This window comes from Acipenser ruthenus, chromosome 27 (assembly GCF_902713425.1).
Source record: "Acipenser ruthenus chromosome 27, fAciRut3.2 maternal haplotype, whole genome shotgun sequence".
Lineage (NCBI taxonomy): Eukaryota > Metazoa > Chordata > Actinopteri > Acipenseriformes > Acipenseridae > Acipenser > Acipenser ruthenus.
The window spans coordinates 2,900,746-2,925,596 of NC_081215.1; the positions used below are offsets into that span (position 1 = coordinate 2,900,746).

A 24,851-nucleotide genomic window follows, 5' to 3' on the forward strand; every position below is an offset into this window, starting at 1 on the left:
GATTTTTAGGAGGCAGAATCAACACTTACACTTAAAAATGAATTAGGTGAACAGCTTTGTTAGCTAAACATAGAATGCAAATATACTTTTTAAGTTCCATTTAGCCTGGAGAGTTCTTCTTAATCACCACTGCAGTTAAATTGATCCAGTTAAAGTTTCTTAGAGTGGTGTAATCAAAACAGTATCTTCGCTTTGCATGAAAGGCACACCAGTAGATGCTGTTTGTATTGTTTAATAGAGAAGACGGTTATTTACCTTCTGAAGGTTGTTCAATCGCCATAGCGTTATTTCAGAACCACTGTTTAACCATTTCATGTATGAAATATTGTACCTGAAAACAAAAGTTTCATTGATATTGTATTCATTTTTTTGTCATTGTTTTATATGGGGGACAAATGACATCCTCATATCGTTTCGTCACACATTTGCATCTTCCATATGCCCCCACATAAACACTAGAACATTTTTTTTTGTATCCGCTCCCATGAGGTCGCCAGGCATGAAAGGGTTAAACGGGCTACTGAACCAACAGACTTGACTTTTAAACGTGTTTTGAAATGCCAGTTCCACCCAGTACAGGATGAAGCACAAAGATCTGGACACCCACTTGAATCTGCCTTGATCCGGGCATCTGCATAATAAATATATAACGTGTGGCTTCTTTATTAAGGGAGGAACGCAGGCACATTAGTGAGGCGCTCCTATCCAAATCAACTGAACCATGCGTTTCAAAACCATGCAAGGCTGGAACAGCTGTCTGTTAAATGACAAAAAAAAAAAAAACATCTGTCGCCTGACATTAAGAGATGCAACACACAGTTTGAATACGTGGGCTCTTTAAAAAGCTCAAACCATGTATTATAAAGTTTTGATTTGGAGAGTGCATTAAAAAATGCATTACATCGCTAATGACAAAAACAGAAATGTAAGTTACAGTAAGCAATGATACAAAGTGACGAGTCTCATATACCTTTTAGGAGAGGTGGCGGGAAGCCAAAATCATTTCACTCGGTGAGAAAATCGATTACTAAAATTAACTTATACTCTCTCCGCTAAAAACGAATTAGTAAAATTGCAATCGTATATTACATCATACCGTTTCAATAATTGTTTTTCTTAAGTGTAATCGATGCATTGATCGCTGCTGAGGTGGCATGTGTACTGTAGTCAAACGTTTGGAAAATATAACATCTCGACGCTGATATCAAACACGCCAGCTACACATGGACTCCTGCCGGCTGTGGTCAACCAACCTTCAGACTTCACTTCCTTCTCTGCTTCTGTCTCTTACTGGCTATTTTCGGGTTTTATCGTAGTACTGTCTCTTTCCAATTCGCCAGTCTCGGTTAAATAATATGTCAAACCCTCCCACTGAATTCATGTTCGGTTTAACTGCAAAGGGTAGAATATGTCGAGAAAAGCAAGCGTACGTCTTCTGTGTGCGTTGCTGTCTCAGTAAAACGTGTCGTGCATACATAGGTTTTATCCTTCATTTTTGTTTATTTTTTTTTTAAAATTAGAAAACACAGATAATGAATAATATAAAAGACGGTTGGTTCACAGAAACATGCACGCTCTGGCCTGGGCAGGCTTTAAGCCTTCAAGTTGAAGAGATTTTATATCAGCAGAAATCAAAATTCCAGGATGTCATGGTTTTTAAAAGGTCAGTAGAGATATTAAATGCCGGTCTTCTGTAATTAACATAATGTTTATTTAATGTAATGTTTCTTAGGGTCAGTTGTGTTTTTGTTAATATGATACTATGTGTTTGTTTTGTTTCAACTAATAGATACAAAATAAGTGTGTCAAACTTGCTTGCCTGCAAGTGTTTCCAGCTTTTGCAGGCTGCGTCTCAGCCATATGGCTTTAATACATGCATTAAAACTGAGTGCAGTCAGTCAAAGAAACACAGGCAGTGGTTCTAAACTGAACATGAAATTGCATTATAACGCTGATTACAGTTCCACAGAATAGAAGTGAAAAGTGGAATTTAAGATGTGAACTAAGGGTGGTGTGGATTCATTGAATTGCTATAGTAAAATGGCTTTGGTCCTTGCAGTAAAACCTATGGCAATGTGCTGGTATTGGATGGTGTGATCCAATGTACTGAACGAGACGAGTTTTCATACCAGGAAATGATCGCTAATCTACCTCTCTGCAGCCACCCAAACCCCAAAAAGGTAAGTACCTACTGACATTATATTTACAAATATCCATGTTCTCATCATGAATTGCATTCAGTCCCTTTGTTTTACTATATTGAAATATCTGGACGGTAAGCGTAACTATAGTGCCTTCTTGGTTTAATATACAGGAGTCGGCGTTGCGGTCAAATCCTTTCGATACATCATAATTGTGATTTATTCATTTGAAGCCAGTTTAGCTGACAAACAGTGATTTCAATTTCAGTAACACAGCGAAGAGTTCATTTTCATTCTCGTTGTCTCTGTTGCAGGTTCTGATTATTGGTGGGGGCGATGGTGGAGTGCTAAGAGAAGTCGTGAAGCACCCCTTAGTAGAGTCTGTGGTTCAGTGTGAAATTGACGAGGTGAGAGGAGCTTTCTCCACGCGGAGATATTCAGGAAGGATATTCCTTGTAACATCCAGGGAAAACCTTTTTCTTTTTTTTTTTTCTGTTGCAAAGTTTGCGACATTTACAAAGAATTTCCTATCCATTTCGCTTCAAATTGGCCAGCCCTTTACTTAATAAACACGTTACAATTCATAGCAATATAAAGTTAATATATATATACTGTGTGTATATATGAAGATAGTAACATGGGTTATTATAAGATTACATTTGCCATGTGATAAGAGGACACCTAATTATGGCTGTGCTGTGCCAGTTGAATATTTTCATAAAATTCCTTAGTGTTCTGCTCCCCAGAGGGTTAGGTGTTGGCATGAGAACATTTGGGTGTTTCTGTGACTGCACTTATGTAATCCGTCTGTTCTACCGCATGGGGAGAGAGATTTATGCACCCACAAGTCTTGATGCTGCCACTGAATTCTCTGTTTATCTATAGGAATGGAAGGGGATGGGATGGTAGGAAATTTGTATGGGTTATTGACAATCAAAGAACTATGTTGACAGTCCTGAGGACAGAAAAGTCCTGCCATGGAAAAATAGAGGCTACTGTTATTCAAGGGCAATAGAGGTTTTGGTAAGTAAATAGAAACCTCTTGCTTTCTTTAGCTGACCGATAACTGAATCGGATGTGCACTGCTCAAAGAAGGGCTTGCGTCTCCACCAATCAGTAATTGAAGTGAAATGTGTTGAAGCTGTTCCTGTTTTCCTTTTCCCTTTGTTTCAGGATGTTATTAATGTGTCTAAGAAGTACCTTCCTGGCATGGCAAAGGGCTTCTTCAGCCCCAAACTGACCCTCAATGTTGGGGACGGCTTCGAGTTCATGAAGCAGAACCAGGTTGCCTTCGATGTCATTATCACTGATTCCTCCGACCCTGTAGGTACGAACTGACTTCTGCTGTTTACTCAAACTGTTTGTGCTAGCATAGAGTAACAGAGAAATTGCATGTTTTATGTAAGTCTGCGGTGACAGGGTTTTCCCCAGGGTGATTTTGTTTTTAATTGTATTTCCAATGCTAGGCCCTGCTGAAAGCCTCTTCAAAGAGTCCTATTATCAACTAATGAAGACAGCCTTGCGAGACAATGGCATTCTCTGTTGCCAAGGTAAGAATGGTAACCTTACAAAGAGTGGGCTTGCTAAAGGAATACAATTGCTGTTGTGATCCAGTTCTATTGAATTGTGTATCTTTGTTCTAAATTCTGCAGGAGAATGTCAGTGGCTGCATTTGGAACTGATTAAAGAGATGAGGACCTTCTGCAAGTCCCTCTTCCCCGTGGTCGATTATGCATACTGTACTATCCCTACATACCCTAGTGGGCAGATTGGCTTCATGCTCTGCAGTAAGAACACAGTAAGCAACATTTATGAGGATCAATTCCATTAAAAAAAAAAAAAAGGTTCACCACTCATATCATTTTCTGGTTGGTCTGTCCTACTTAGGTTCTCTGAATGTTAACATTACCCACAACAAGGTGATGTTTATACCATTGAAGGTGCCAGATGCTATATTGAATTGACCGTCATTTTTATATTTTTTCTTTAGGAGACAAACTTCCGTGAGCCTGTGCGAAAACTGACCGATGAAGAAGTGGAGAGTATGAACCTTAAATATTACAATTACGAGATACACCGGGCTGCTTTTATTCTACCAGAATTCGCCAGGAAGGTAAATCGTGAAGGATGAATTGGAAACTGCCTGTTTAATGCACTTGATTAAAATGTGGGCGTTTGTGTATGAAGTGCCTTTTTATATGTATTTCTTTCTTCCAGGTGCTAAGTGAAGCATAAACCGTTCTGGAGATGTCCTCTCTTCAGTGTAGACAGAAAGAAACCGCTCCACAGCCACTCAAACCCGCTTCCTCTCTGGGATTAACCCTTTCCGGACCAAGACAGGACCACTTCACTGGGGAAGGAGGAGCAGAAAAACCTCAAGCAATTCTGTGCTTTTGAACCACAAGTCTTACGCACTCATTGCTAGATCTTTTAAGGGCTGCATCTGCATGAAAAGGATGAGCGTTTGCAAAGTACTGGGATTGCATTTTTTTTTTCGTTGTTCTTTTCATCATGACATTTGACTTTTTTTTTATTTTTTTTTTATAAATATTCCTATAACAGAAAGCTTTGCAGTCTGTCCAGTGTGTGCAGAAGATATTATAGTAAACCAAGTAATTTTACACATTATGTTGCAGCAAACATGTACTCTGTTCTTCATAAACTAGTGTGTACTTCTGCATTATAAATGAATGTTTCTTACATGGCAGGCTTTCCCATGAGAGCCGTCATTACCTTATGTATTGGAATGGGTTACTAATACTGCTGTAACACAAACTCATAATGGTTGAAGATTAATTCAGTGTCTAAGAGACAGGCCCTGACATGGTTAATCACTGGAAACAAAGTCTTTGCACAAACAGGTCTGATGCCAAATCTTTATGGCTTGTACAAACAGAGTGATTACTCGCTTACTGAGCATGCAAATGCGTAGAGTGAATGTGTTTAGTTGCCAGTCTTCAATAGTGTTTAGCAGAGAAGCAGTATTTCCTCTTCTGTCATATTAAAACATGTTTAAAATATGTGTTTTTCACAAGAGGGCATGTGCTTGAACTGAGCATTGTTCTGTCATTGGCAGATGTCTGATCCACTTTAAGCAGTGTTGGACAATTTTTCTGGATGAGTTAAAGAAGTATTTTCAGTACCAATGCAATGAGCAGGACAGACTACTATCAATAGCAATGGCATTCTTTACCATTGTTACAGGTTGTAATCTTTCTGAACTGAACTACTTGTAAACTTGTATGTGAGTCACATGGACCTGTAAGCATTCACATTGTCCAAGTTACTCTTGTAAACATCTGTAATTATGTTTTCAAATAAAAGAACAAAACTGTCATCGTGCTTGAAATTTCTGCTTTATAGAGTGGCACTGTGTTTTGAAGTGCAGCAGTTAACTCGACAAACATTTTTTGTGAATTAACTGGGCTGATTCTGTTCAGAAACTACACATATCACTTTATTTCAAAGCGGTCCAGTACTTCAGAACAGATTGGTCTTTAACATGATGTTTGTAAATTCCTCACGGTCCACTGCAGCGTCCCCATTTGTGTCCGCTTCCGCGATCATCTCTCGCAGCTTCTGATGTGAGAAATGAATGCCCACTGACTGACAGGTTTTTTTCAGATTATCAAATGTTATTTTCCCATCGTTATCTGTAATAAATAAGCGAATGCATTTTTTAGTACAACAGTTAGTAGTTGTATGGTATTAACAGCATAAAAACAAGTTATATTGCCCAGCAGAACATACCCCAGATTCCATTTGAAAAAGTTAATGATGTGAAATGATACTACTAGCCCATTGTTTCCAAACTTACCGCAGTCTAAATGCTTGAATCCTTGTTCAATTTCTTCACAGATGTCTCTTCCATCTCCATCAAACTCAACGACAAGTTCCAAAAAATCACTGAAGCTGACTTTTCTGAAAAGAACAATACGATAGCTACTTATCACCAATCACATCAATAACTACAAGTTAAAATACATGCCTATATAACTGGGAATGCAAAGAAACTGGACTGTGAAGAAGGTCTGCGTTGTGATGACTACACAAAAGGCTAAAAAAAAAAGAATAAATGTTTTTCGTGTAACTACATGACACGGGACACTGCACATTTATTAAGCCGATGTATTTATAAAACTTGAACATTCATAAGAAAGGACTATTATACGTACGATGTATTTTGAACATTGCCTGCGTCGGGGTGACCCAAGATCGTCAGAGTCCTTTTCATCCAATGATTATCTGCAGCAAACCCGAGAATTCGCAGTAGTTTGAGAGCCTCAGTCTCATTGATATACCTGGAAAATAAATACATACATGAAAATCTAATTTAAAATAGCCATTGAGCTGCATGATAAAATACATGATTTCACATTTAAAAAAGCTAAACTACCATATATATATATATATATATATATATATATATATATATATATATATATATATATATATATCCTACTAGTAGTACTATCTGCTTTTAATTGTAGTCCTTTACTTACCCAGTCTTTTTATTGTCCTTAAGATTGAAGACCATCTTCAGATCTTGAATCTCCTGTCTTGAGAGTTTCTGTGCAGCCCTGTCTGATGCATGCACTCCGCTCACCTGTGTCTTCTCTTCCTTCCATCCTTGTAGAACTTCTAAAAGCTAAGGTGTAGGCGAGAGAAAGTTCTCAGACAATGGAACAGGGGATATGTTAATATGGAACAGGTTTGTTAAGTTTTGCCCCACAAAAGCTTCCAATGGAGATGGTACGACAGGACACGCAGAAAAGCTACAGATAAAATCTTGTTTAATAGTATTTGGACACCTATAATAATTAATATAAATGTAAATAAGGTTACGTGTGACTGATTGCATTATTATTTTAAAAGGTACACAGCACTTAATATATAGCATAATGAAAGTAATTCATTTTCTTGAGAGCCACAGAGATGACATTTTGTTCATCGTCATTGGAAATTGAAACAGAAAAAAAAAATGTAAAAATGTTTTAAATGTAATCTTACCAGTACTGTGTGTTACATAGCTTAGTCTTGTGTACAGGTAAGAAGCTTTCACATTTTTAGAAGTTAATCACATGTATTATATCAGATGATTTTGAACTGGCAATAATATACGACTGAAGCAATGCAACACGTTTTTAAATATGCAAACATACAGAAAATGAGTATGTTGCTGAATTTAAGAAATTATAAAAAGTGAAATAAATACATAAATAAATAATATAACAGTATTTTGCAAAGATTACCTTTTGCCCCAGCACGGGCGGTGGAGGAACGTAAAGAGGTGTAATTGCATCCGCGAGCACGACTTTGGTGCCCGCAGCTTTTGCAGTCTTTTTATTTATTCTCTTCTTTTTCTTCGCCTTTTTCTTGGTCCCTGTCATCGCTGTGTAGGCTATTTTTTAAATATTTATTTCCCCTGTTGATTCTAGACTTCTAATCTGCAGCCGAATAGACAGAAGCACATTTTGTGCCAAGTTGTTTTGACGTGTAGCCAATGGCAACGACAGAAAAAAGACGCAGGAACCCACCAGAGGGCACCAAAGACACGTCATCGTTAAGTGGTGCGCAGGTATAATTTTCACCTGTAAATACAGTGGAAGGTTTTAAATGCCCTGATTCATATGGTTTAGTGGAATTTAATTTGGCATTTTTGTCGTTGATCTAATATAATACGTTTTGGGTTTTTTTTTTTGGTTTTGTTAATGTATTGGAACAGCGTGATTTTAGGTCTACTACACGAAGTGTTAAAAAAATAAAAGTACCCTTGATCAAATAAAAAATCAAATACAGGATACATAAATTATTATTATTATTATTATTATTATTATTATTATTATTATTATTATTATTAATAATAATAATAATAATAATAATAATAATAATAATACATTGGTGTAGTCACTTAGCTTAGCTAAGAAAATTCATTTGGGAATGGGGGTTCGTAGCGGAGATCTGATAATAAGGAGAAAAAAAAAACACCAAACTTTGTATTTATTTATTTATTAGCAGACGCCCTTATCCAGGGCGACTTACAATTTTTACAAGATATCACATTATACAGATATCACATTATTTTACATACAATTACCCACTTATACAGTTGGGTTTTTACTAGAGCAATTTAGGTAAAGTACCTTGCTCAAGCGTACAACAGCAGTGTCCCCCACTGGGGATTGAACCCACAACCCTCCGGTCAAGAGTCCAGAGCCCTAACCACTACTCCACACTGCTGCCCATTTTAATAGCAAAGGCTGAACTAAAGACCTTGCCATTAATATTTGAATGACCTAACCCGAACCCAAACCCTAAACTTAATTTGTTCCCCTTTTTTAATTACATTTTCTTTCTTTATTGATTTTTTTTTAATGAATCAGAATAATAACAAAAGGTTAATTAAACTGGGCCACCAGCTCAAGAAAATAAATAATGAATAACATACTTAACTACAGAATCAGAACTACAGGGCATATCCACGAAAAAACACTCCCCCATGATTACATTCAATACAAGTGTACTATAGTAAAAGCATAGTGCAAGCATGGTAAAGCCCAGAGAGCTGTGGTACACCACAATGACAATCATAGCAAACTATGGTAAATGCATAGTATAACCATGAGAAAGCATGGGAACACTGTGAAATTACTGCGCACATGTAGTAAAGGTACACCTGGAAAGTATTGGGACAGATAAATATATTAAGAACAACTGGAGGTGGGACATTGGTAGGCCTTTTTACACCCCAGACCCCTTGTTTACTAAACATCTTGGTATTCCTGGAGATATCATTGTCCCATTTTCAAAAACAGGTACAATATTGTGTTAAGATGCTTTGAACAGACGTTATTCAGGTAAATCCAGGTTAGATGTGAGTCCCAATGTTAATAGAGATGTGAATACATATTGTTTTAACTTATATGAACAGGAATAAGGGAGTGGCCAAAAAATGTAATCAATGCATTGCTGTAAGAAGGCAATTGTATTATACAAAATGTAAAAATGGATTATAGCAATTATTTTTGATATAATATAAGGCACTAATGAATTTACTTTCTGTATAAGCATTCACGTTCAAAAAACAAATATTTTAGTCACACACACAAAAAAGAACAGAATTCAGGGGCAGCTCGTGAGTCATAATTGCCAGCTTGTCCTTCACCATGGCATATGCAACACACATTAAATTGGCATAGTGTCTGTTTAGGGTTAAGAACCAGCACCATTTGATGTCCTATTGTATTGCTGTCAACAGGAACAGTAAAAACCTGATCTAAAAAAAAATCATTTTCTAAATTGAGTATGCACACTTATTGAAGATTGCTTATATATATATATATATATATATATATATATATATATATATATATATATATATATATATATATATATATATATACCAACTGTAGCCTGGGTTATCTACAGAGGACTCATAGGGATTTTTAAATGGCATATTTACCAGCTTCTGCATGAATATTTGGACAGCTGCAGGCGACTGAGAATATCATCCATAACCAATGTCTAAAGAGCAACGGGTCTGGCGCTGTTCATTTCTATTCCTCTCACGACAGAACGAGCCCCGTGACTGTGATAGCTGGCTGAAGGACTCCCGAGGGGTGCCTACCCGAATGCTGACGTCATGTTCGTGTTTTTAATCCCCCGCAGAGGAAAAGGAAAATGTGTGGACTGAGCTTTTTAACTAGATTAATGGTAATTTATACCCAAATGTCATACTGCAGTTGAGTTGCAGCCTTGGGCGTATTTAAAGTTTTCATATTAAATCTTAAGAAATTGCTCAACTTAAAAGGTTCAACAGACTAATGGGCCCGCATTTCAGACTCATGTAGTTAAGAAAACGCTTTTAACATAAAATAAGGCATATAGAGGTCGTCAGCATTTATTGAATACAAATGTTACATTTTTAACAGGCATTTAAATGCGCACGTGGTATATTCCCAATTCAGTTAAATTCCTGCATTGTTCGTTTGGACGCGCTATTGTATTTTACTGGGGTTGGACAGTATATTGGAAACACCTGCCATAGCACTGTCAAAAAAAACCAACAAAATAAAACAAAAAATAATGACCAATCACTTTGGGTCCTTGACAGCAACTAATCGTCACCTATAAACTGTGTGAGGTCAGCTGTGTGATACTGAATAATACAGACATGCAACACGGAGATGCGTCCTTTATATATCACAAAGGATAACAGGAGCATATCATTCAGTCCTGTTGTAAGACAACCCTTCTACACAAAAGGTGCGAAACTCACAGGCGATTCAAATCATGTCTCCAATTTATATATATTTTTTTATTCTGAAATATCTTCAAACATATACTGTCTGATCCGTATATTCAGTAAGTTATAGAGTCAGGCACAGCAGACTTGAAAGTAATCATTATCTTAAACAAAGCCAACACAACATGCTCACGCTAGTTTTCTATTTACTGTGCAGACTGATGCTGGAGAACACATTGCAGGGATGCATTGTGCGCACCACAGAGTGCAGAACGAACATGAAACCAGTTCATTTCTTTGTATATCTTGTGCTTGATCTTACTATTATAGGCATCTGTATTCACGTTTTTGTAATTGCTCTTATTTGAAATCATTCTCATCCACACGTTCTCTTACTGGACTTTACTCCTATAAGCAAATATGTTTTCTATAACTGCTCTCAGTCAAACTCGCACTTATATGTAATTATTTCCTGTATTCTTTATTTTGCTCTTAATTGAATTTGATCTATTTGCTACTGGTTTTATTGTACTTTATAACATACATACAAATGTACAGACGTAGGGATTTGATCCCTACAGGGGATAATAAATAATAAGCTAACAGAAACCTGATGTTTAAAAAAAAAAAAAAAAAAAAATCATAGCGCGGTTGATCCCTAATAATGAGAAATAGTGTTTTGATAATACCTTGGTATCTGGCAGCAACCATTAATGAGCAGAAAGATGGCTATTTGGGTTATTGATTCAAGTCATGCTCTTACCAAGAAGTCACACCTGACATACGCAGCATGCTGTACTTCAACTGCACACGGGACAGACGCTGAAGCATAGGCAGCTCATTGGAGCTCTTTTGTTTTTGGAGCGCATTATTTACATATAGATTGATTTCAAAGTTATACATTACATAAAATGAATACAAGAACATTAATCCAATAAGGTAAACCAGAGCTTGAAAGTATTTAACTATTGGATGGTTTATATACAAGCTTGTCAATGGTACAGCCAGTTGTTTTGTGTCTTAAGTTCATATCTTCTCTAGACCTGTGTGTGCAGGTGCCAGACGGGTCAATACATCGATGCCAGCATTCGCTTTAAAAATGGACACAACACTGTGCTCTGTTGGAGAAACAGAACTGTGTTAATGTGCTGTACAGCACTCCAGGACTGTATCACCACCAAAAAAAAATCTCCTTTTAATATTGTTTTAGCTTCCCTTTTTGGGGAAAAAACAAATGCGATCATTTCTGGCTTCAGACAGGCACAACCTTTGAGATCTCCATCAGTGTTAGGAGACAAATATGTTACATACAGAGTAACAGATCATTGCATTTGCACTTGTTAACCTTTTTTGTCATTGCAACTTCTGACATGGTAATCCGGAACCTTTTGTTTTACAATGACCCAGAGGTACTCCTTTATATTAACTTGCCCTGATGAAATAGCTTGCTCCTAACCTCTGAGTGCATGTCTTTTGCAGTATTGTATTTAGAATAGTATCCCCTACTGTGTCAAGCTACCTCCACTATTTTTGATTCTCATGTGTGTCTTTTTTCTTCTGTTAGTATTGTACATCATGCTGTACAATACTAACAGAATAAATAAAAATAAAACTTTATATTATTTCAACTTCCCAGTCATCAAAGTGGAAGCAGGTGTACCAGAGAAAGGGAGCACTTAGGTGATGAAAATGATCTAGAGAAAGGGAGGGAAGGGGTTAATATCGTCCACAGGTGTAATGTGGGTTTGAGCCACGCTTAATGTCGTCTCTGCGTCAGTGCCAGCCTTGGTGAGGGGGGATATATAAAAGGGGCTAGAGCAGAGCAGAGGAAAGCCCTGATTGTGAAAGACAGCGACAGCACCTTGTAGAGTCTCAGCCTGCATTGATCTCCTCCGCATCACTCAGCATGCAGCTCCGAGCCAGCCTGGTGTCCCTAATGCTTGTGGTGTACAGCTTGAGAGTCGTAGCAGTCCTGCCTGGTGAGGATAGGCTCTCTGTGCACAGTAACAGGGTGAGTAGGGGACTGGGGAGCCTGGGACACCTGCCAGCAAGAGACGTATTATCTGTAAAGGAATATATATATATACATATATATATATATATATATATATATATATATATATATATATATATATATATTTTTTTTTTGCATGGATGACTGTGTAGCATATCATATTTCTTTACCTGAGGTTTCATTTTTTTGGGGGGGGGGGAAATACAATTAGTTATTTAAATAAAAATGTGCTTTATCACTGGTTATTTTGTTATACAGTAACAGGTTTGCAGGGATAGACAGGTGATAAGAAGCAGAGAAGCAATTTCATCATTACTTTTTTTCCTGTGCAAAAAAAGGAGAAATTTTCAGATGCAAAAAATTAGAACATTATCTACGATTCGGGCAAGATAGTTAGATATGCTTTAAAAAAAATGTACATTTTTATTATTTTGCCAATATTTTACTACTCAAGATAACTTTTTGATGTGCCGACTGTTAAATTAGGGATATGTAAGGTTATATAAGAGAAGTACAGGAATAAAATAATGAATGCAAATGATTGTAACATTTAATTAGACTTTTCTACAAACTAGAATTTGAGACCCTCTTGTTTTGTCAGAAATAAATTCAATTCAATTTTTAATATTGCAATAGGTTTACATTTATGATTTTTTTAAAAATCAATGTATTGTATGGATGTCTGTGTATTATAAATCCATATCAAAGTGTCAAAAAGTGGAATTTCAATTTGTTTTTATTATTCCTTTTTGGATTGTAATGTACAAATAATTGTGCAGTTTGGCTCTGCGGGAGGTGAATAAAAAAATATGAGAAAATAAATCTGGACATATGCTTTGCATTAGTCTTTCACACATAACCGTAAATCAACGGGGTACTTGTAGAAATACTATGGTGCATGTATCTAGGCTTGTCCCATCTATCTGTTCATCCATCTGTTCCACTGCACACACAGGAGCTGAGCAAAGAGAGGAAGGAGGGCTTTCTCAAGTTGCTATCAGGCTTGTTGGATGGAGTGGACAGTTCAGTAGTGCTGGGGGAGGACGTGTCCCCCATGGACCTGGAGGAGCCCCTGGACTCCCGTCTTGAGGAGAGGGCCGTCTATAACCGTCTCTCACAGCTACCCCAGAGAGCTCGCAAAGCCCCCTGTAAAAACTTCTTCTGGAAAACCTTCACGTCCTGCTAACACCCAGACCCCCTCGCCCAGCCTCCAACACCAGACCTGTGACACGATGAACTGAACTCGCACTGTAAATAACATGAAAAAAAACAACCTGTGGTCTTCATTCACTCAGTCTGTTTAATTATTATTACATCCAAAATAAAGCATGATTAAGAGATTTGTCTTCCATGTGCTTCCATTTCTTAACATGCCTGCAACTAGACTTGCTAGACTCATGTACAGTAGAGTAGGTTTGAAACATGACATAGGTGAAAGTGGGTATCAAAAAAAATTAAAAAATTAAAAAATATGCATTTATTTAACTTTCCAAGCCTAAATTAAAACTATAATGCCCAATTGTAATTAATTTCAGTGGGTTACAATTGGCTACGTGATTCACTGATGCAATGGTGGGTAATACAGAATTAAAAGTACTGTTTCACTTGGTCTGAATTCTTTTGAAATTCTAAGGGGTTCTATTTTGCATAAAGAGCCCATTCTAATGTTGCATAGAATGCTAGCACTAGAAATTAGGGGGGAGGGTTACAGTCCAATAGGTTTACCAGTGCAGCTGTGAAATGTTATTTGGATCATTATAAAGGGTGGAACCATCTGCTAGGTAAAGCTTCTGGTTAAGAAACAATATTAGCAGCTCGACTGTGCAGAAAAATGGACGAACCTCTGCAGGCTAATACAGCACCCTGCTTTAGATTACAATTTATAACAGAGACATTGACTAGTCGGCCACTGTATTTAAAGTTGCTACCGTGAAAGGGTGCAGTTATGAGGGATCTAGTGTAAGAATCCATTCAATTAAACATGTCAAACACCAAGCCCTCTGTGGTTGATACTCAGTTCTTATTTCAGAACTATGGCTAGTGGAAGCCAGTCTATAACTGCAGGCTTCTCTACAGTTAAATGAGAAGAAATCCCTGGTTCCAGGTATATATCTGAGCAGCCTTGACTTGTCAATTTACCCCCAACTGATGTGCGTATTTATTTTCTGAAACATGCATACAGGCTGCAACTGACACATTCACACGACTGGGTAGTTTTTAATGGATTTCAGCTACACTCACAGATATTCACTGCACAGTGACTGCGCTTGTTCCAGGTTTCCTTGCCAGCTCGTAATGGTGGCTCACTCACCCAGTCACAGTAGTACATATGAACTAAAGACAGTTGCGTGTCATGTGCTATACTGCTTGTATTACTGTGCCTCTTCTGTAGATGAGTAATACTTTTGAAATACTGTAAAGAAGTAGTTTTCAATGTTTTTTTTTTTTTTGCTCTGCTACAATGGAAGCAGGTTTTACCATTCTGATGTAAGGAACCAGTGGGTTTAAATATATCCACAGCTACAGAACACCACAGCTGTTAATGGAAGTATAATAACTGGAGCCGTACGCTTTAAAGCTGACCCTGTGTTTGATTGTAAGCACCAGAAGCAATCTGTACCCAGCGTCGGGTCACGCAGGCCAGCTTTTAAGAGCTGTTATTCTCTGAACCAAAAAGTGCTCCAAACAGATGAACCTTTTCACATGCTGACAAATCTAAGTGACAGCTGATCCACCAATGATGGCTTGAGGCTATTGGGGACGTGCGTGTCAGTTCAGTGTCCCTGAAACAAGAAAGATACAACTGCCTGCCTGTCTGCCTGTCTGCCTGCCTGCCTGCCTGCCTGCCCTCATCTCTCAAAACTGCGGTCTCATAATTACAATGCAGCAGTGACATGATGAAAAAGGCCTTCTGGCTCACCAATATGAGTACTTACCTAATCAGAATTTCAATTTCATCCATCTGAAACACGTTTTACCTAAAATGATTGGTTGTAGAACAATATCTTGGAATTCAAAATAGCTATGCCATTAATCAATGCCAATATTATAATAACAGCCTAAGTTAATACAATTAAAAGTCACTCCTAGGAGTAAGTAAAGTAGTAAAAGTTTTCTTACTTCAAAGACACTTCATGAAGTACAGTAAGATGTACTTAGAGCCCAATTCATACCATTTTATTTGTGATTCATCACTGATAATGTGTTAAAATAATCAATCAATAAAAACAGCTCCTCTTTAGCTTTCAACAGCTAAAGAGTTAATTGAATTGTGCCACAAATGTGCTCAAATACAGGCTGTGTCAGTACCTAACACTGACAGCCACATTGCTTCAACATTGGCTTGAGACCTTAATCTTGATCAGACAAAAAATGGAGTTAGCCTAGGCCACCTAGGCCATAAAAAAGTTACACAGAATACAATAATACATTGTGGTGGTTGTCATAGCAATTTTATAATGAATCAGGTTTCGCTAGCAAGAACATTCTGCTATCAATTGATTATTCTGCATTTGTTAGAGTTTCAGATTTGTCCTGTCTGTTGTGTGTCCTTTATGTCTGTGCCTTTATTAATTGCTTTAATATTTTGCGACTGACGCACAGGAAGTCAAATCAACATTACATGTCAGAAATCAAACTGCTTTTCACTTGTTTGCGCCCTGTTCGATGACAATGATTATACCTCTATTTATTTATGATGCTCGTGCGCAAGCGCCAGCAACACTGCATTCTAGCAGCCTACTTGATTATTTGAGAATATTAAACAGTTTCTCAACTGAACGCTTTTGACTTTTTTGGTTACGTGTGAAAAATGCTATTTGGGTTTAACAGCGTTTGTTTTGCTCGTAAGTAGGATTTGCAGACACATGCTAGGCCCGATGCAATAAAGGACTGTGGATTTAGGTTTCAGAATGCTCAGGCCTCGCTTCCTTTAAGGTAGATTAACAGGGACATGAAATAACAGGCTACCCGTAGAATTACAGTGTGTTACATTATTATAATGTACACTGGTGATATCATTACTCAAACACAATTTTCCAAAGCACTCTCGAAACTTTGTCATACAGTCAAGGCTTGGAAACATGCCTTTCCTCCATCTGAAGTTTCACAATCCTCTATAAAATTATGCTTTACACTCTAACAGAACCCAGTGTAGTAAATTACATCGAGAACATAACACATATTACAAAAACAACTCCAGGAGGAGTTTATTAAATCGACACAGCGTCTATTTAATTTATATAAAGAGGGATGGATCAAAATACAGCCATGCTTTCAATATATCAAATAGGATTTAAAATTTAAAAATATCGCAGTGCAGAAATGTCACTGCAAAATATAATATATTCTAATGGATCTGGTTATTTTTGTGTAGCTGGTATTCCAGATAATTCACAGCATGGTAACAGTGTTTAGTTGAACTTTAATTACAATGTAAATCCATGCGTGGTTCTGTAGTAATTACCTTTGCATTACAACATACATTAACGACCGCCTAACATTATGATTTGCACGCTGTGTTATCTACCTTTGTAAAAGCAAGGCAGCCATTAAGAAAAGAGGAATGAAATGGCACTTTCTGAAATGTCACTGTCTTGAAGTCTAAGGAATCCTACACTGAATGCTTTGTTCTTCAATATCATTATTACCTTGCACCGTGGTATTTATCCATTTGGATTCAAATCTACCTTTTACTACAGCCTGTGACAGCATCCATCTGCGATGCAGAGCTTGTGCGGTCTGCTTGGCGTTTGTAACAGCTAGATCCTTATTTCTTTCTAACAGTATTGAAAGAGGACGTGGTAATCCTAGGCTGCCCTTTTCTACTATTCAGCATATGCTAGAGCCAGCGGGTAACGTCTCTCCTGGCATCACATGATCAGTGCAATAGCTTCCTGGATTTCTTTCAAAAGAAAATGGACAATATTAGATTTCAAATTGTGTCTTCACCCATCGTTGCTGCTTTAATTATTGATCCTCCTGCTTTCACTGGGACTGTTTTAACTGTCTGAATTATCTGCCAAATTAAAACCTGCCACCTGTTCTTTAGACCCTATTTCCACTTCCTTATTCAAATCTTGTTTCTCAGCCGTGTGTCTCTTTGTTATTAGCATTATTAATGAATCACCGAGCTCTGGAACTGTTCCCTCACCCCTCAAACTTGCTGCTGTTGCTCCTTTATTAAAAATAATAATAGTCTCTCCGTCTGTTCTTGTTCTTTTGGACCTTAGTGCGGCTTTTGACACTGTTATCATGATGTTCTTGTACATCGTTTAAGAACTACATTAGTGTTTTTGGCACTTCTCTTCAGTGGTTCAAGTCCTATCTGTTTAACAGAAGACAGTTTGTTACCATAGTAGGTCTGATGTTGGGTCATTCCACAACGCAACTTGCGGTCTGCTAAAAATGATCCCCTTTCCATGCCAAAACCAAAGTTAAGAACTATGGGAGATCCTGGCTTTTGTTATTTGTCCCCTGGTCTCTGGAACTCCCTTCCAAGGTCAATCAGCGACAGGGTCTGTCTATGTTTAAATCGCGCCTCTTTTTTATGCATTGGCTTACAGCAATACATAGTTTTTATTGCATTATTAACATAGATCCCCTGCCATAGCTGTAAACATAAAATCTTAAAATCCCATAAGTGGTTCTCTATATAAAACACAAGTGTGATTGTAACATGGGGGAGTGGAGTCAGACAAATATGGGGGTGTGCACAGCCACAGCGGGTGCAATGCTGAGGCTAAGCCACTGCCATGCAATAATCCGACTTCACCAACTCTAGAAAAGAGCGACTAAAAGGTTTTTTTATTGGGAAAGAGCAATGCATGAACCACAAGAAAAGCAGAGGACAATGTTTTTTATTTCTGAGATAAAATATTCTTTTTGTATTTACAGCCAGAGAATATATCAAATGGATCAGTTTCCAGGGCTTCGTAAAAACCAAGGCATATTAGTCAACATCAGCTACACAAATTAGACACCGTCATTCACAAGTCAGCATCACAGGCAAGGCAGTAACCAGAGCTGACATTCTACCAGGTCAAACTTAGGTTTCAAGCTATAGCTGCAGTGTTTATATGACTGCTTGGTATTTACTATTCAACATCCAAATCTATGTTACACGGCAAACCAACAGAGAAAATCGGTACTTTGCCAGAATTTTTACATAAGCATCAGCATTTATGATTTATGATAAAAAAAAAACAACCGAGGACACAACCTCAGTGTCTTCATAGCTAGTTATGGTCATGATCACAGGTTGTAAAGCACTGAAGGGGACCTAAGCAGAATAAGACTATCCAGATTTAGTTACATCGGTGAATTGGAGATGTGGTTGAGGACTCGGTCAAACGAAATGTATTCAAATCAAAATAAATCAGAGCAACTAAACAGAGAACAAAACCAAGCGAGTCCTCAATCTCACCTCCAATGGAGTTCAGCTACCAAACACCAGGCACGTATTCTATTGGCTAAATAATCCCATTCTCACAGCTATCAAAGAAAGGAACTGGATTTTCAATTTTCAGGCTAAACAATGACATCCATTATCCTCCCCGCTCTCTCCTTCTTAAATCAAGCTTTATAAACGTATCCAGTTACACACAGTTTTTTATTAACAACATGCATTCCAGGTATTGATCAGTTGTGTGCAACAGGAAAGCTAATATATCTTATCCATATGTTAGACTAGCTGTCCATCCTGATGTAAATGGAAAAAGGAGGCAGCAACAGTAATTCCTGGATCAAAGTTCAGTAAGTGTTGGTCCACATTGATCATTTGGTAACATTTTACATTACGTGTCTGTAATTACTGTGTATTTACATAGTACTTAATTAATAAATGCATGTACTTAAACAATTACAATGTTATTATGCATAGTTACAATTACTTAATGTGTAAATCTTTTTGCATGATTTAAACCTAACCCTAACCCTATCCCTAACCCTAAACCTAAACCTAAACTTAACCCTAACCCCTAATCATAAAGATTTTAAAGATTTATACATTAAGTACCTTGTAACTATGCTTAATAACATTGTAATTATGTGTAGGTACATCGGTATTTACTAAGTAACTACTATACACAGTAATTAGAGAAACTTAATGTAATGTGTTACCAATCATTTTAGCGTACGATTTTAATGTTAAAAATTATGTTCAAGATGTTTTGTGTCAATATGTCAACATGATATGTGCTGTCTGACATCTCAATTAAGTAAATACCCTCAAAAATGGAACAATCAGTATTCATTAGGTATGGTTTGGTCTAGCATCTATATCTGGGCAATTATTGTGTACTGTGTCTCTGAGCCTCTCAACTACAGACCATCATCAACGTTTGATGTTTCTGAGTTTTATTTAGTACAGTACCAAAAGATTTAGGTCTTAAAAAAACAAACTTTTCCACTTGTAATATATCCTTGAGCAGTACAGCTCTACAGGAACATCAAAGCCTGCTTCTGTAACTAAAGGATTTGATTAGTTTGCTTTTGATCTAAAAAGAAAAAAAAGGAAATTGGTGACGCAGAATTTATTTTTTTCTTGGGGGACAAAAATTCAATTGAGTTTTACAAATTGAAGACTTCAAAGCAGATCCTTTACAAAGATGCGACCCAAGCAGAATTCTTTTTGATGAGAGGGAACAAGAGACCCCCGTAAGACTGTGATATTGCAGGGGAAGATCAGAATGCTAAACTGCTTTCCAGGATCGTGCTTGAATAGGTTGCTTGCATTTTAAGGGGAGCAGTGGGAAGCTATTAACCCTTTCCACCACAAATTTATTCTTCTGCACACTATGTGTGACATTATACACGCACATTAAAATCCAGTAAAAAAAATACTAAATGAATTGAATGCAGGTAACTATAATTATTCTATCTTCTACTAATCCCCTTAAAATGATGATGATGCCCTAAAAGGTAACTTTGCTATCCCTTAACATTGATTACACTTTAGTTAGCCAATATTAAATTAGCTTTAAAAGCCATTTTCATTTTTTATTATTATTATTTTTTTCCAATTTGATGGCGCTTGCAGTCATTCAGATTGGTTGTGGGTCCTGCTGCTCCAATGTTTTGTAATTATGTTTTTGAGCTTGTCTGGACAAGTGCTGTATATAAATCAATCTTTATTTTATATAGCGCCTTTCATAGTGGACCACCATCACAAAGCGCTTTAGAAGATGCAGTAACAACAAGAAAATCCATAATATTTTAAATACAGAGAAATGCATAATACATGATATACAGTAAAAAAAAAAAAAAAAGCAGAATACATTAAATACAGTGGAAAGTGCATAATACATGATAGTAACATAATACATGAAATAGTAGCAGCAACACAGCAGCTAATAGCAGATATCAGGCTTAAAGAGCATGGAAAGCAAGAGAGAACAGGTGGGTCTTGAGAGTTGATTTAAAGCGAGCGACGGTGCACCAAAGCTGGGAGAGAGTTCCAGAGAGTCGGAGCCATGAAGCTAAACGAGCGTTCTCCAAGTGTGGTGAACTTATGCTTGGGGATAACAAGCAGGCCATATATATAAAAAGTCAAACACAGGTTTTGAACAACTAGATTTATTTATGAGTTGAGATCACGTGACTCCAGCCAATGCTAAAGTATGTGGGGCAAACTGAAAGCAGGTCTTGTGGACTGATGCTAACAAAACAAAATCACGTAGATGTTTCCCAAAGAGCGAGGTTCTTCACCTGCCAAAACATTTCTGACAGGCATATCATATAATGCTGCATTGAGGGTAAGATTTACTGAACTTGTTTATTCACTGTTTTAAAGGGGAGTTAAATATGTCATTTCCTGCATATCTCTAAGGACTGAATGATTCCAGCTCTCTCCCTCTCTCCAGAGTCCCGTTCATTCTCAGGGACTCAGCTGTAACATTTCCGGAGAACAAGTTTGCTTTTGACTGGTTTGAAGCCGAGCTCGTGACAAATGGAGGCATTGTTACTTTTCTTTAGATGCTTTTCGAAGAGGCGAAGGCCCGGCTAATAAATGTCTTGCGTCTGTCAGGACTGTTCTATAAAAGTCAGACACCGCGGGTCTGTTTAATGCACTGCTGGCAGGACACAAAGTGAATTTGGCATTTACTAAGAGAAGAATAATGATGTCTGATAGATTTGGGTGTAATTGTTTTCCAGCCCGCCTCTTAGTCTTAAAGCACATAATGACCACTTTGCACAATACAGCGAAACAGAATTCTCAGAAAATGAGATGTCATGGCGATAAAGAAGTGAGGTCGGACAACCATCTCCATAGCAATGCAATATACGCATCACACTTCACCAGTTCCAGGAAATTTAGATTTTAGATAATGCAGAAAAGACCAAAATAAAATGTTGTCAACCGAATCAACATTTTGGACAGGCATGCATCTAGTGTACGCCTTTTTTTTGTTCAAAACAACCAATAACATTTCCCAAAAATAAATAAGTTGTGAGCAGAAGACTTATAAAAAATAGGTTAATAATTAACAACTGTTGCCAATTTAATACACGATAGTGTTCTTGGAAAAGCAATGTTGATATGGTGGCTATGACACAAAGCAGAAGATGTTTAGCTGTTCACTATCCTTTGCTTACATGTCTGTTTCAGTCAAAGCACCATAAAATGGAATTGAGTACGGCACATACTTTCATAAGGGTTTTCACAATGTTCTCGAGACCACTGTACCACACCGCTTACAACTTATCTTGTCTGCTGTTTTCGTAATACACCGATACAGTCAACGTTTTTATGGTGAGTGAGATTTTTCAACAATATAGAGTGTGGAAAAATGTAATTAATTGCCCTAAATGCAATTCTTCTATGGAACTTACCTTAACCCTAATGTTAAGGTAGGTGTTTGTGTGTTGGAATTAAGAACTAATTTAAATCTTAAATCTCAGTTTTCAAATTCTCTCAGCTGGCCTCTGGCAGAAAAGCCTTACTGCTCTGGCAAATTGGAATGTTTTCATTTCATAATGATGTAGCGAATTGAGACATAATTAAAAAAAAATGATTAACATAATTTAGATATTTTATTTAACATCATGTAATCAAAGAAACTACAAAGTGATATCGCAAAAGTCTACCGGAAGCCACACTAGTAGTACGGTATTCCATGTTAGATTTCAAAATGTCAGTTTTTTAAATTTGTGTCAGTTTTTTGTTAAGTATAACTACAAAGCATTATGTAATTCAATATGTTAACATAACATTATCGAGCAGGTTTCATTCAACTTTATGAAGCAAAATTAGTTCATTCTATATCTGTTGCGCATCCTTCTGTGTCGTTTTACCTCAGCAGTGTCTTCTGGGTCAAAGCAGGTCAGTCTACTGGGGGAAAAACATTGGTTAATGACAGGAAAGAAACCATTGAAGTAGAAGGGACAATGTTATCCTCCAGATGAAATTCCCAAGCAAGTGCAACCCTAACTGAAACCAAGTCTACAAACAGAGTGTAGTACCAGATTTCATGTTTAAAATAAAAAAATATGTGATTACTATAACATGTGTTTCTTTCAAGACTGCACATTTTAAACCTAAACTGTGAATGGAAATACACTGTAGGTAGTATCATTATTTTAGCTTCTATTGCCAGCATACGGTGAAAAGGAGGGGCTGCATTAAAATGCACTCTCCTACACAAATAATGAGAATTGAAACATATTATACCATAAGAACAACAAACTGCTGAAGGCAGTGCCGTTTATTAAGGTTCTGAAGATTGAAATATCCATTACCAGTAATCTTGTGAAATGTTTATCCTGCTGCATATGTATTACATTTTTTAACTATACTTTGCATATAATTAAAAGGTCACTGTTCGTGTTTTATTTATTGATGCGCTTTCCTCTACGACAACAATCACAAACATTAGTAATATGGTCTGCGGTGCTAGTTTTTGTCCGAAGACTCTTTTTTAAAAAAATTCTGTTTTGAAACAGCCAATAGAAACAGACAAGAAAGCTTTTGTGAATGCAGTATTGTGTTTAAACCTTTCATGCATATCTCCCTCATATAGGGTAAAAAAACCTCTCTTCTAGACTTTATATGTGGATGTATGTAAGACGCAAATGCATGATAGCCTTATATGATGATGCCAGATATTTTCAATATTTCATGCATGAAATAGTTAATCGAAACAGGCTTTTAAAACAGTCTTTAAATAAAGAGTTAAGTCATGAACATGGACCTGTCCAGACTGAAGAAAAAACTTAACAATAATGACAACCCAGCAATCACTGTAGATTTGAGATGAATACAGTGAACTGCAATTACTGTACCAGTACTTTCCCACTATTACAGTTGTATTGCACTGCTCACGGTGGTGTGTTTAATCTCGCTGAATAGACAGAGATATTTTGCAAAACAGTCCTTTAAACCCAGCCTCAGTATACTGTCATGGTATATCAACAGCATTGTTTAAATGTACTAGAGTCCTCTATTACACCTATATAAATAAGAATTTCAATCAAAACTCTTAATTCCTATTATAGTTCTCTTTGTGACCCCTGCTGCTCCATTGTTCAAATAATAGGAACGTAGGCCGGTTTAACACTAAATCATTATAATGATACAGGCATCACTGAGATCTTGAAGTTTCTGGATCAATTTTACGTTTATTGCTTCTGCCGTGTCCCCAGACGGCTTATTTTAAATTACGCGGAAACAGGTTAAGAAAAGAATGTTTTGTCTGTGATTGAAAAGCCCAGCAGTGTGGAAAACTCGTCTGTCTCAGTGTTACAGTTGTGATCCCCTCCAAGGGACAGAAGATTACTTTAAAAGGCTATTGATTAAAGATAGGTCAGGGTTTAAACATTTTTTTACGCTGTGTTAATTTTAAACATTACAGTAGAACAGGACGGTACCATTGTTTCTGATGTGATGGGAGTTTATACATATGTAGAGCTTTAAAACCTATGACTAATGCACAGTAAATTAAGCGCCCAATGCCCATTACTGACATTTAAAAAAAAACAAAAAAACTAATATCCAATATCACCACCCAAACAAACAGCACTGAATGGTAGAGAAAACAAGTATTATAGTGTTAGGTTGCATTGCCTTTCATTTCATAGTGTAACATAGTGTACTGCTTATGGGGTTTTCTGCTACTGCTCTCCAGTCTTGAATTGTTGAAGCAAGGAGCCTGAAGCACAATTCTACTTTTCATTTAATTTCTATTTTCTTGAAGAAGTATGAATTAATTGTTATGATGTTTTGAATTCAAACAATAAATGCTACTCAATTGACTTTAAAATATCTACAGTGAAAGAGTTTTTCTCTTGAACCAGTATTACAGGCTCTTGAATCACCGTGACCTGTTGAAAACCAACAACTACCAGCTCATCCCAGTGCTGGCCATTGCTGGAATTTCCAAGTGACGTGATCACGTGACCCCCACGATTCCTACAACTAGGAAATGCAAAAGTATGTGGGGCAAACTGAAAACAA

General features: G+C 37.1%; 3 protein-coding genes across 4 annotated transcripts; 2 read left to right on the plus strand and 1 right to left on the minus strand.

Moving 5' to 3' along the window:
* Window positions 1–1,368: 1,368 nt before the first annotated feature.
* LOC117963602 (spermidine synthase-like) lies at window positions 1,369–5,478 on the plus strand. The gene is made up of 8 exons (XM_059002312.1): window positions 1,369–1,663; window positions 2,060–2,180; window positions 2,456–2,548; window positions 3,315–3,468; window positions 3,608–3,691; window positions 3,794–3,939; window positions 4,132–4,254; window positions 4,359–5,478. Exons 1-8 carry the CDS (start codon window positions 1,533–1,535, stop codon window positions 4,374–4,376), a joined length of 870 nt encoding a protein of 289 aa, XP_058858295.1. The 5' UTR covers window positions 1,369–1,532; the 3' UTR covers window positions 4,377–5,478.
* On the minus strand, window positions 5,466–9,731 carry LOC117432128 (uncharacterized). Of its 2 annotated transcripts, XM_059002313.1 has the most exons (6): window positions 9,604–9,708; window positions 7,394–7,732; window positions 6,644–6,789; window positions 6,317–6,442; window positions 5,959–6,062; window positions 5,466–5,794 (listed from the first exon to the last, which is right to left on the minus strand). In XM_059002313.1, exons 2-6 carry the CDS (start codon window positions 7,529–7,531, stop codon window positions 5,622–5,624), a joined length of 687 nt encoding a protein of 228 aa, XP_058858296.1. In that variant the 5' UTR covers window positions 7,532–7,732; window positions 9,604–9,708; the 3' UTR covers window positions 5,466–5,621. The 2 variants fall into 2 exon arrangements, with proteins under 2 accessions (XP_058858296.1, XP_058858297.1); XM_059002314.1 differs by lacking the exon at window positions 7,394–7,732 and having other exon boundaries at window positions 5,481–5,794; window positions 9,604–9,731.
* Window positions 9,732–12,198: 2,467 nt separating this feature from the next.
* LOC117431947 (somatostatin-1B-like) lies at window positions 12,199–13,740 on the plus strand. Its single transcript, XM_034053249.3, has 2 exons — window positions 12,199–12,397; window positions 13,356–13,740. Exons 1-2 carry the CDS (start codon window positions 12,293–12,295, stop codon window positions 13,584–13,586), a joined length of 336 nt encoding a protein of 111 aa, XP_033909140.1. The 5' UTR covers window positions 12,199–12,292; the 3' UTR covers window positions 13,587–13,740.
* The last annotated feature ends 11,111 nt before the right edge of the window (window positions 13,741–24,851 follow it).

Coding starts and splice junctions, on each gene's coding strand:
- LOC117963602 (XM_059002312.1), top strand. CDS start 1,533: ATGAATAATATAAAAGACGGTTGGTTCACAGAAACATGCACGCTCTGG. Junction 2,549..3,314: donor TTCAGTGTGAAATTGACGAG/GTGAGAGGAGCT, acceptor CCTTTGTTTCAG/GATGTTATTAATGTGTCTAA. Junction 3,469..3,607: donor TGATTCCTCCGACCCTGTAG/GTACGAACTGAC, acceptor TTCCAATGCTAG/GCCCTGCTGAAAGCCTCTTC.
- LOC117432128 (XM_059002313.1), bottom strand. CDS start 7,531: ATGACAGGGACCAAGAAAAAGGCGAAGAAAAAGAAGAGAATAAATAAA. Junction 6,063..6,316: donor GGCAATGTTCAAAATACATC/GTACGTATAATA, acceptor TGTTCTTTTCAG/AAAAGTCAGCTTCAGTGATT. Junction 5,795..5,958: donor ATTCAAGCATTTAGACTGCG/GTAAGTTTGGAA, acceptor TATTTATTACAG/ATAACGATGGGAAAATAACA.
- LOC117431947 (XM_034053249.3), top strand. CDS start 12,293: ATGCAGCTCCGAGCCAGCCTGGTGTCCCTAATGCTTGTGGTGTACAGC. Junction 12,398..13,355: donor TCTCTGTGCACAGTAACAGG/GTGAGTAGGGGA, acceptor CTGCACACACAG/GAGCTGAGCAAAGAGAGGAA.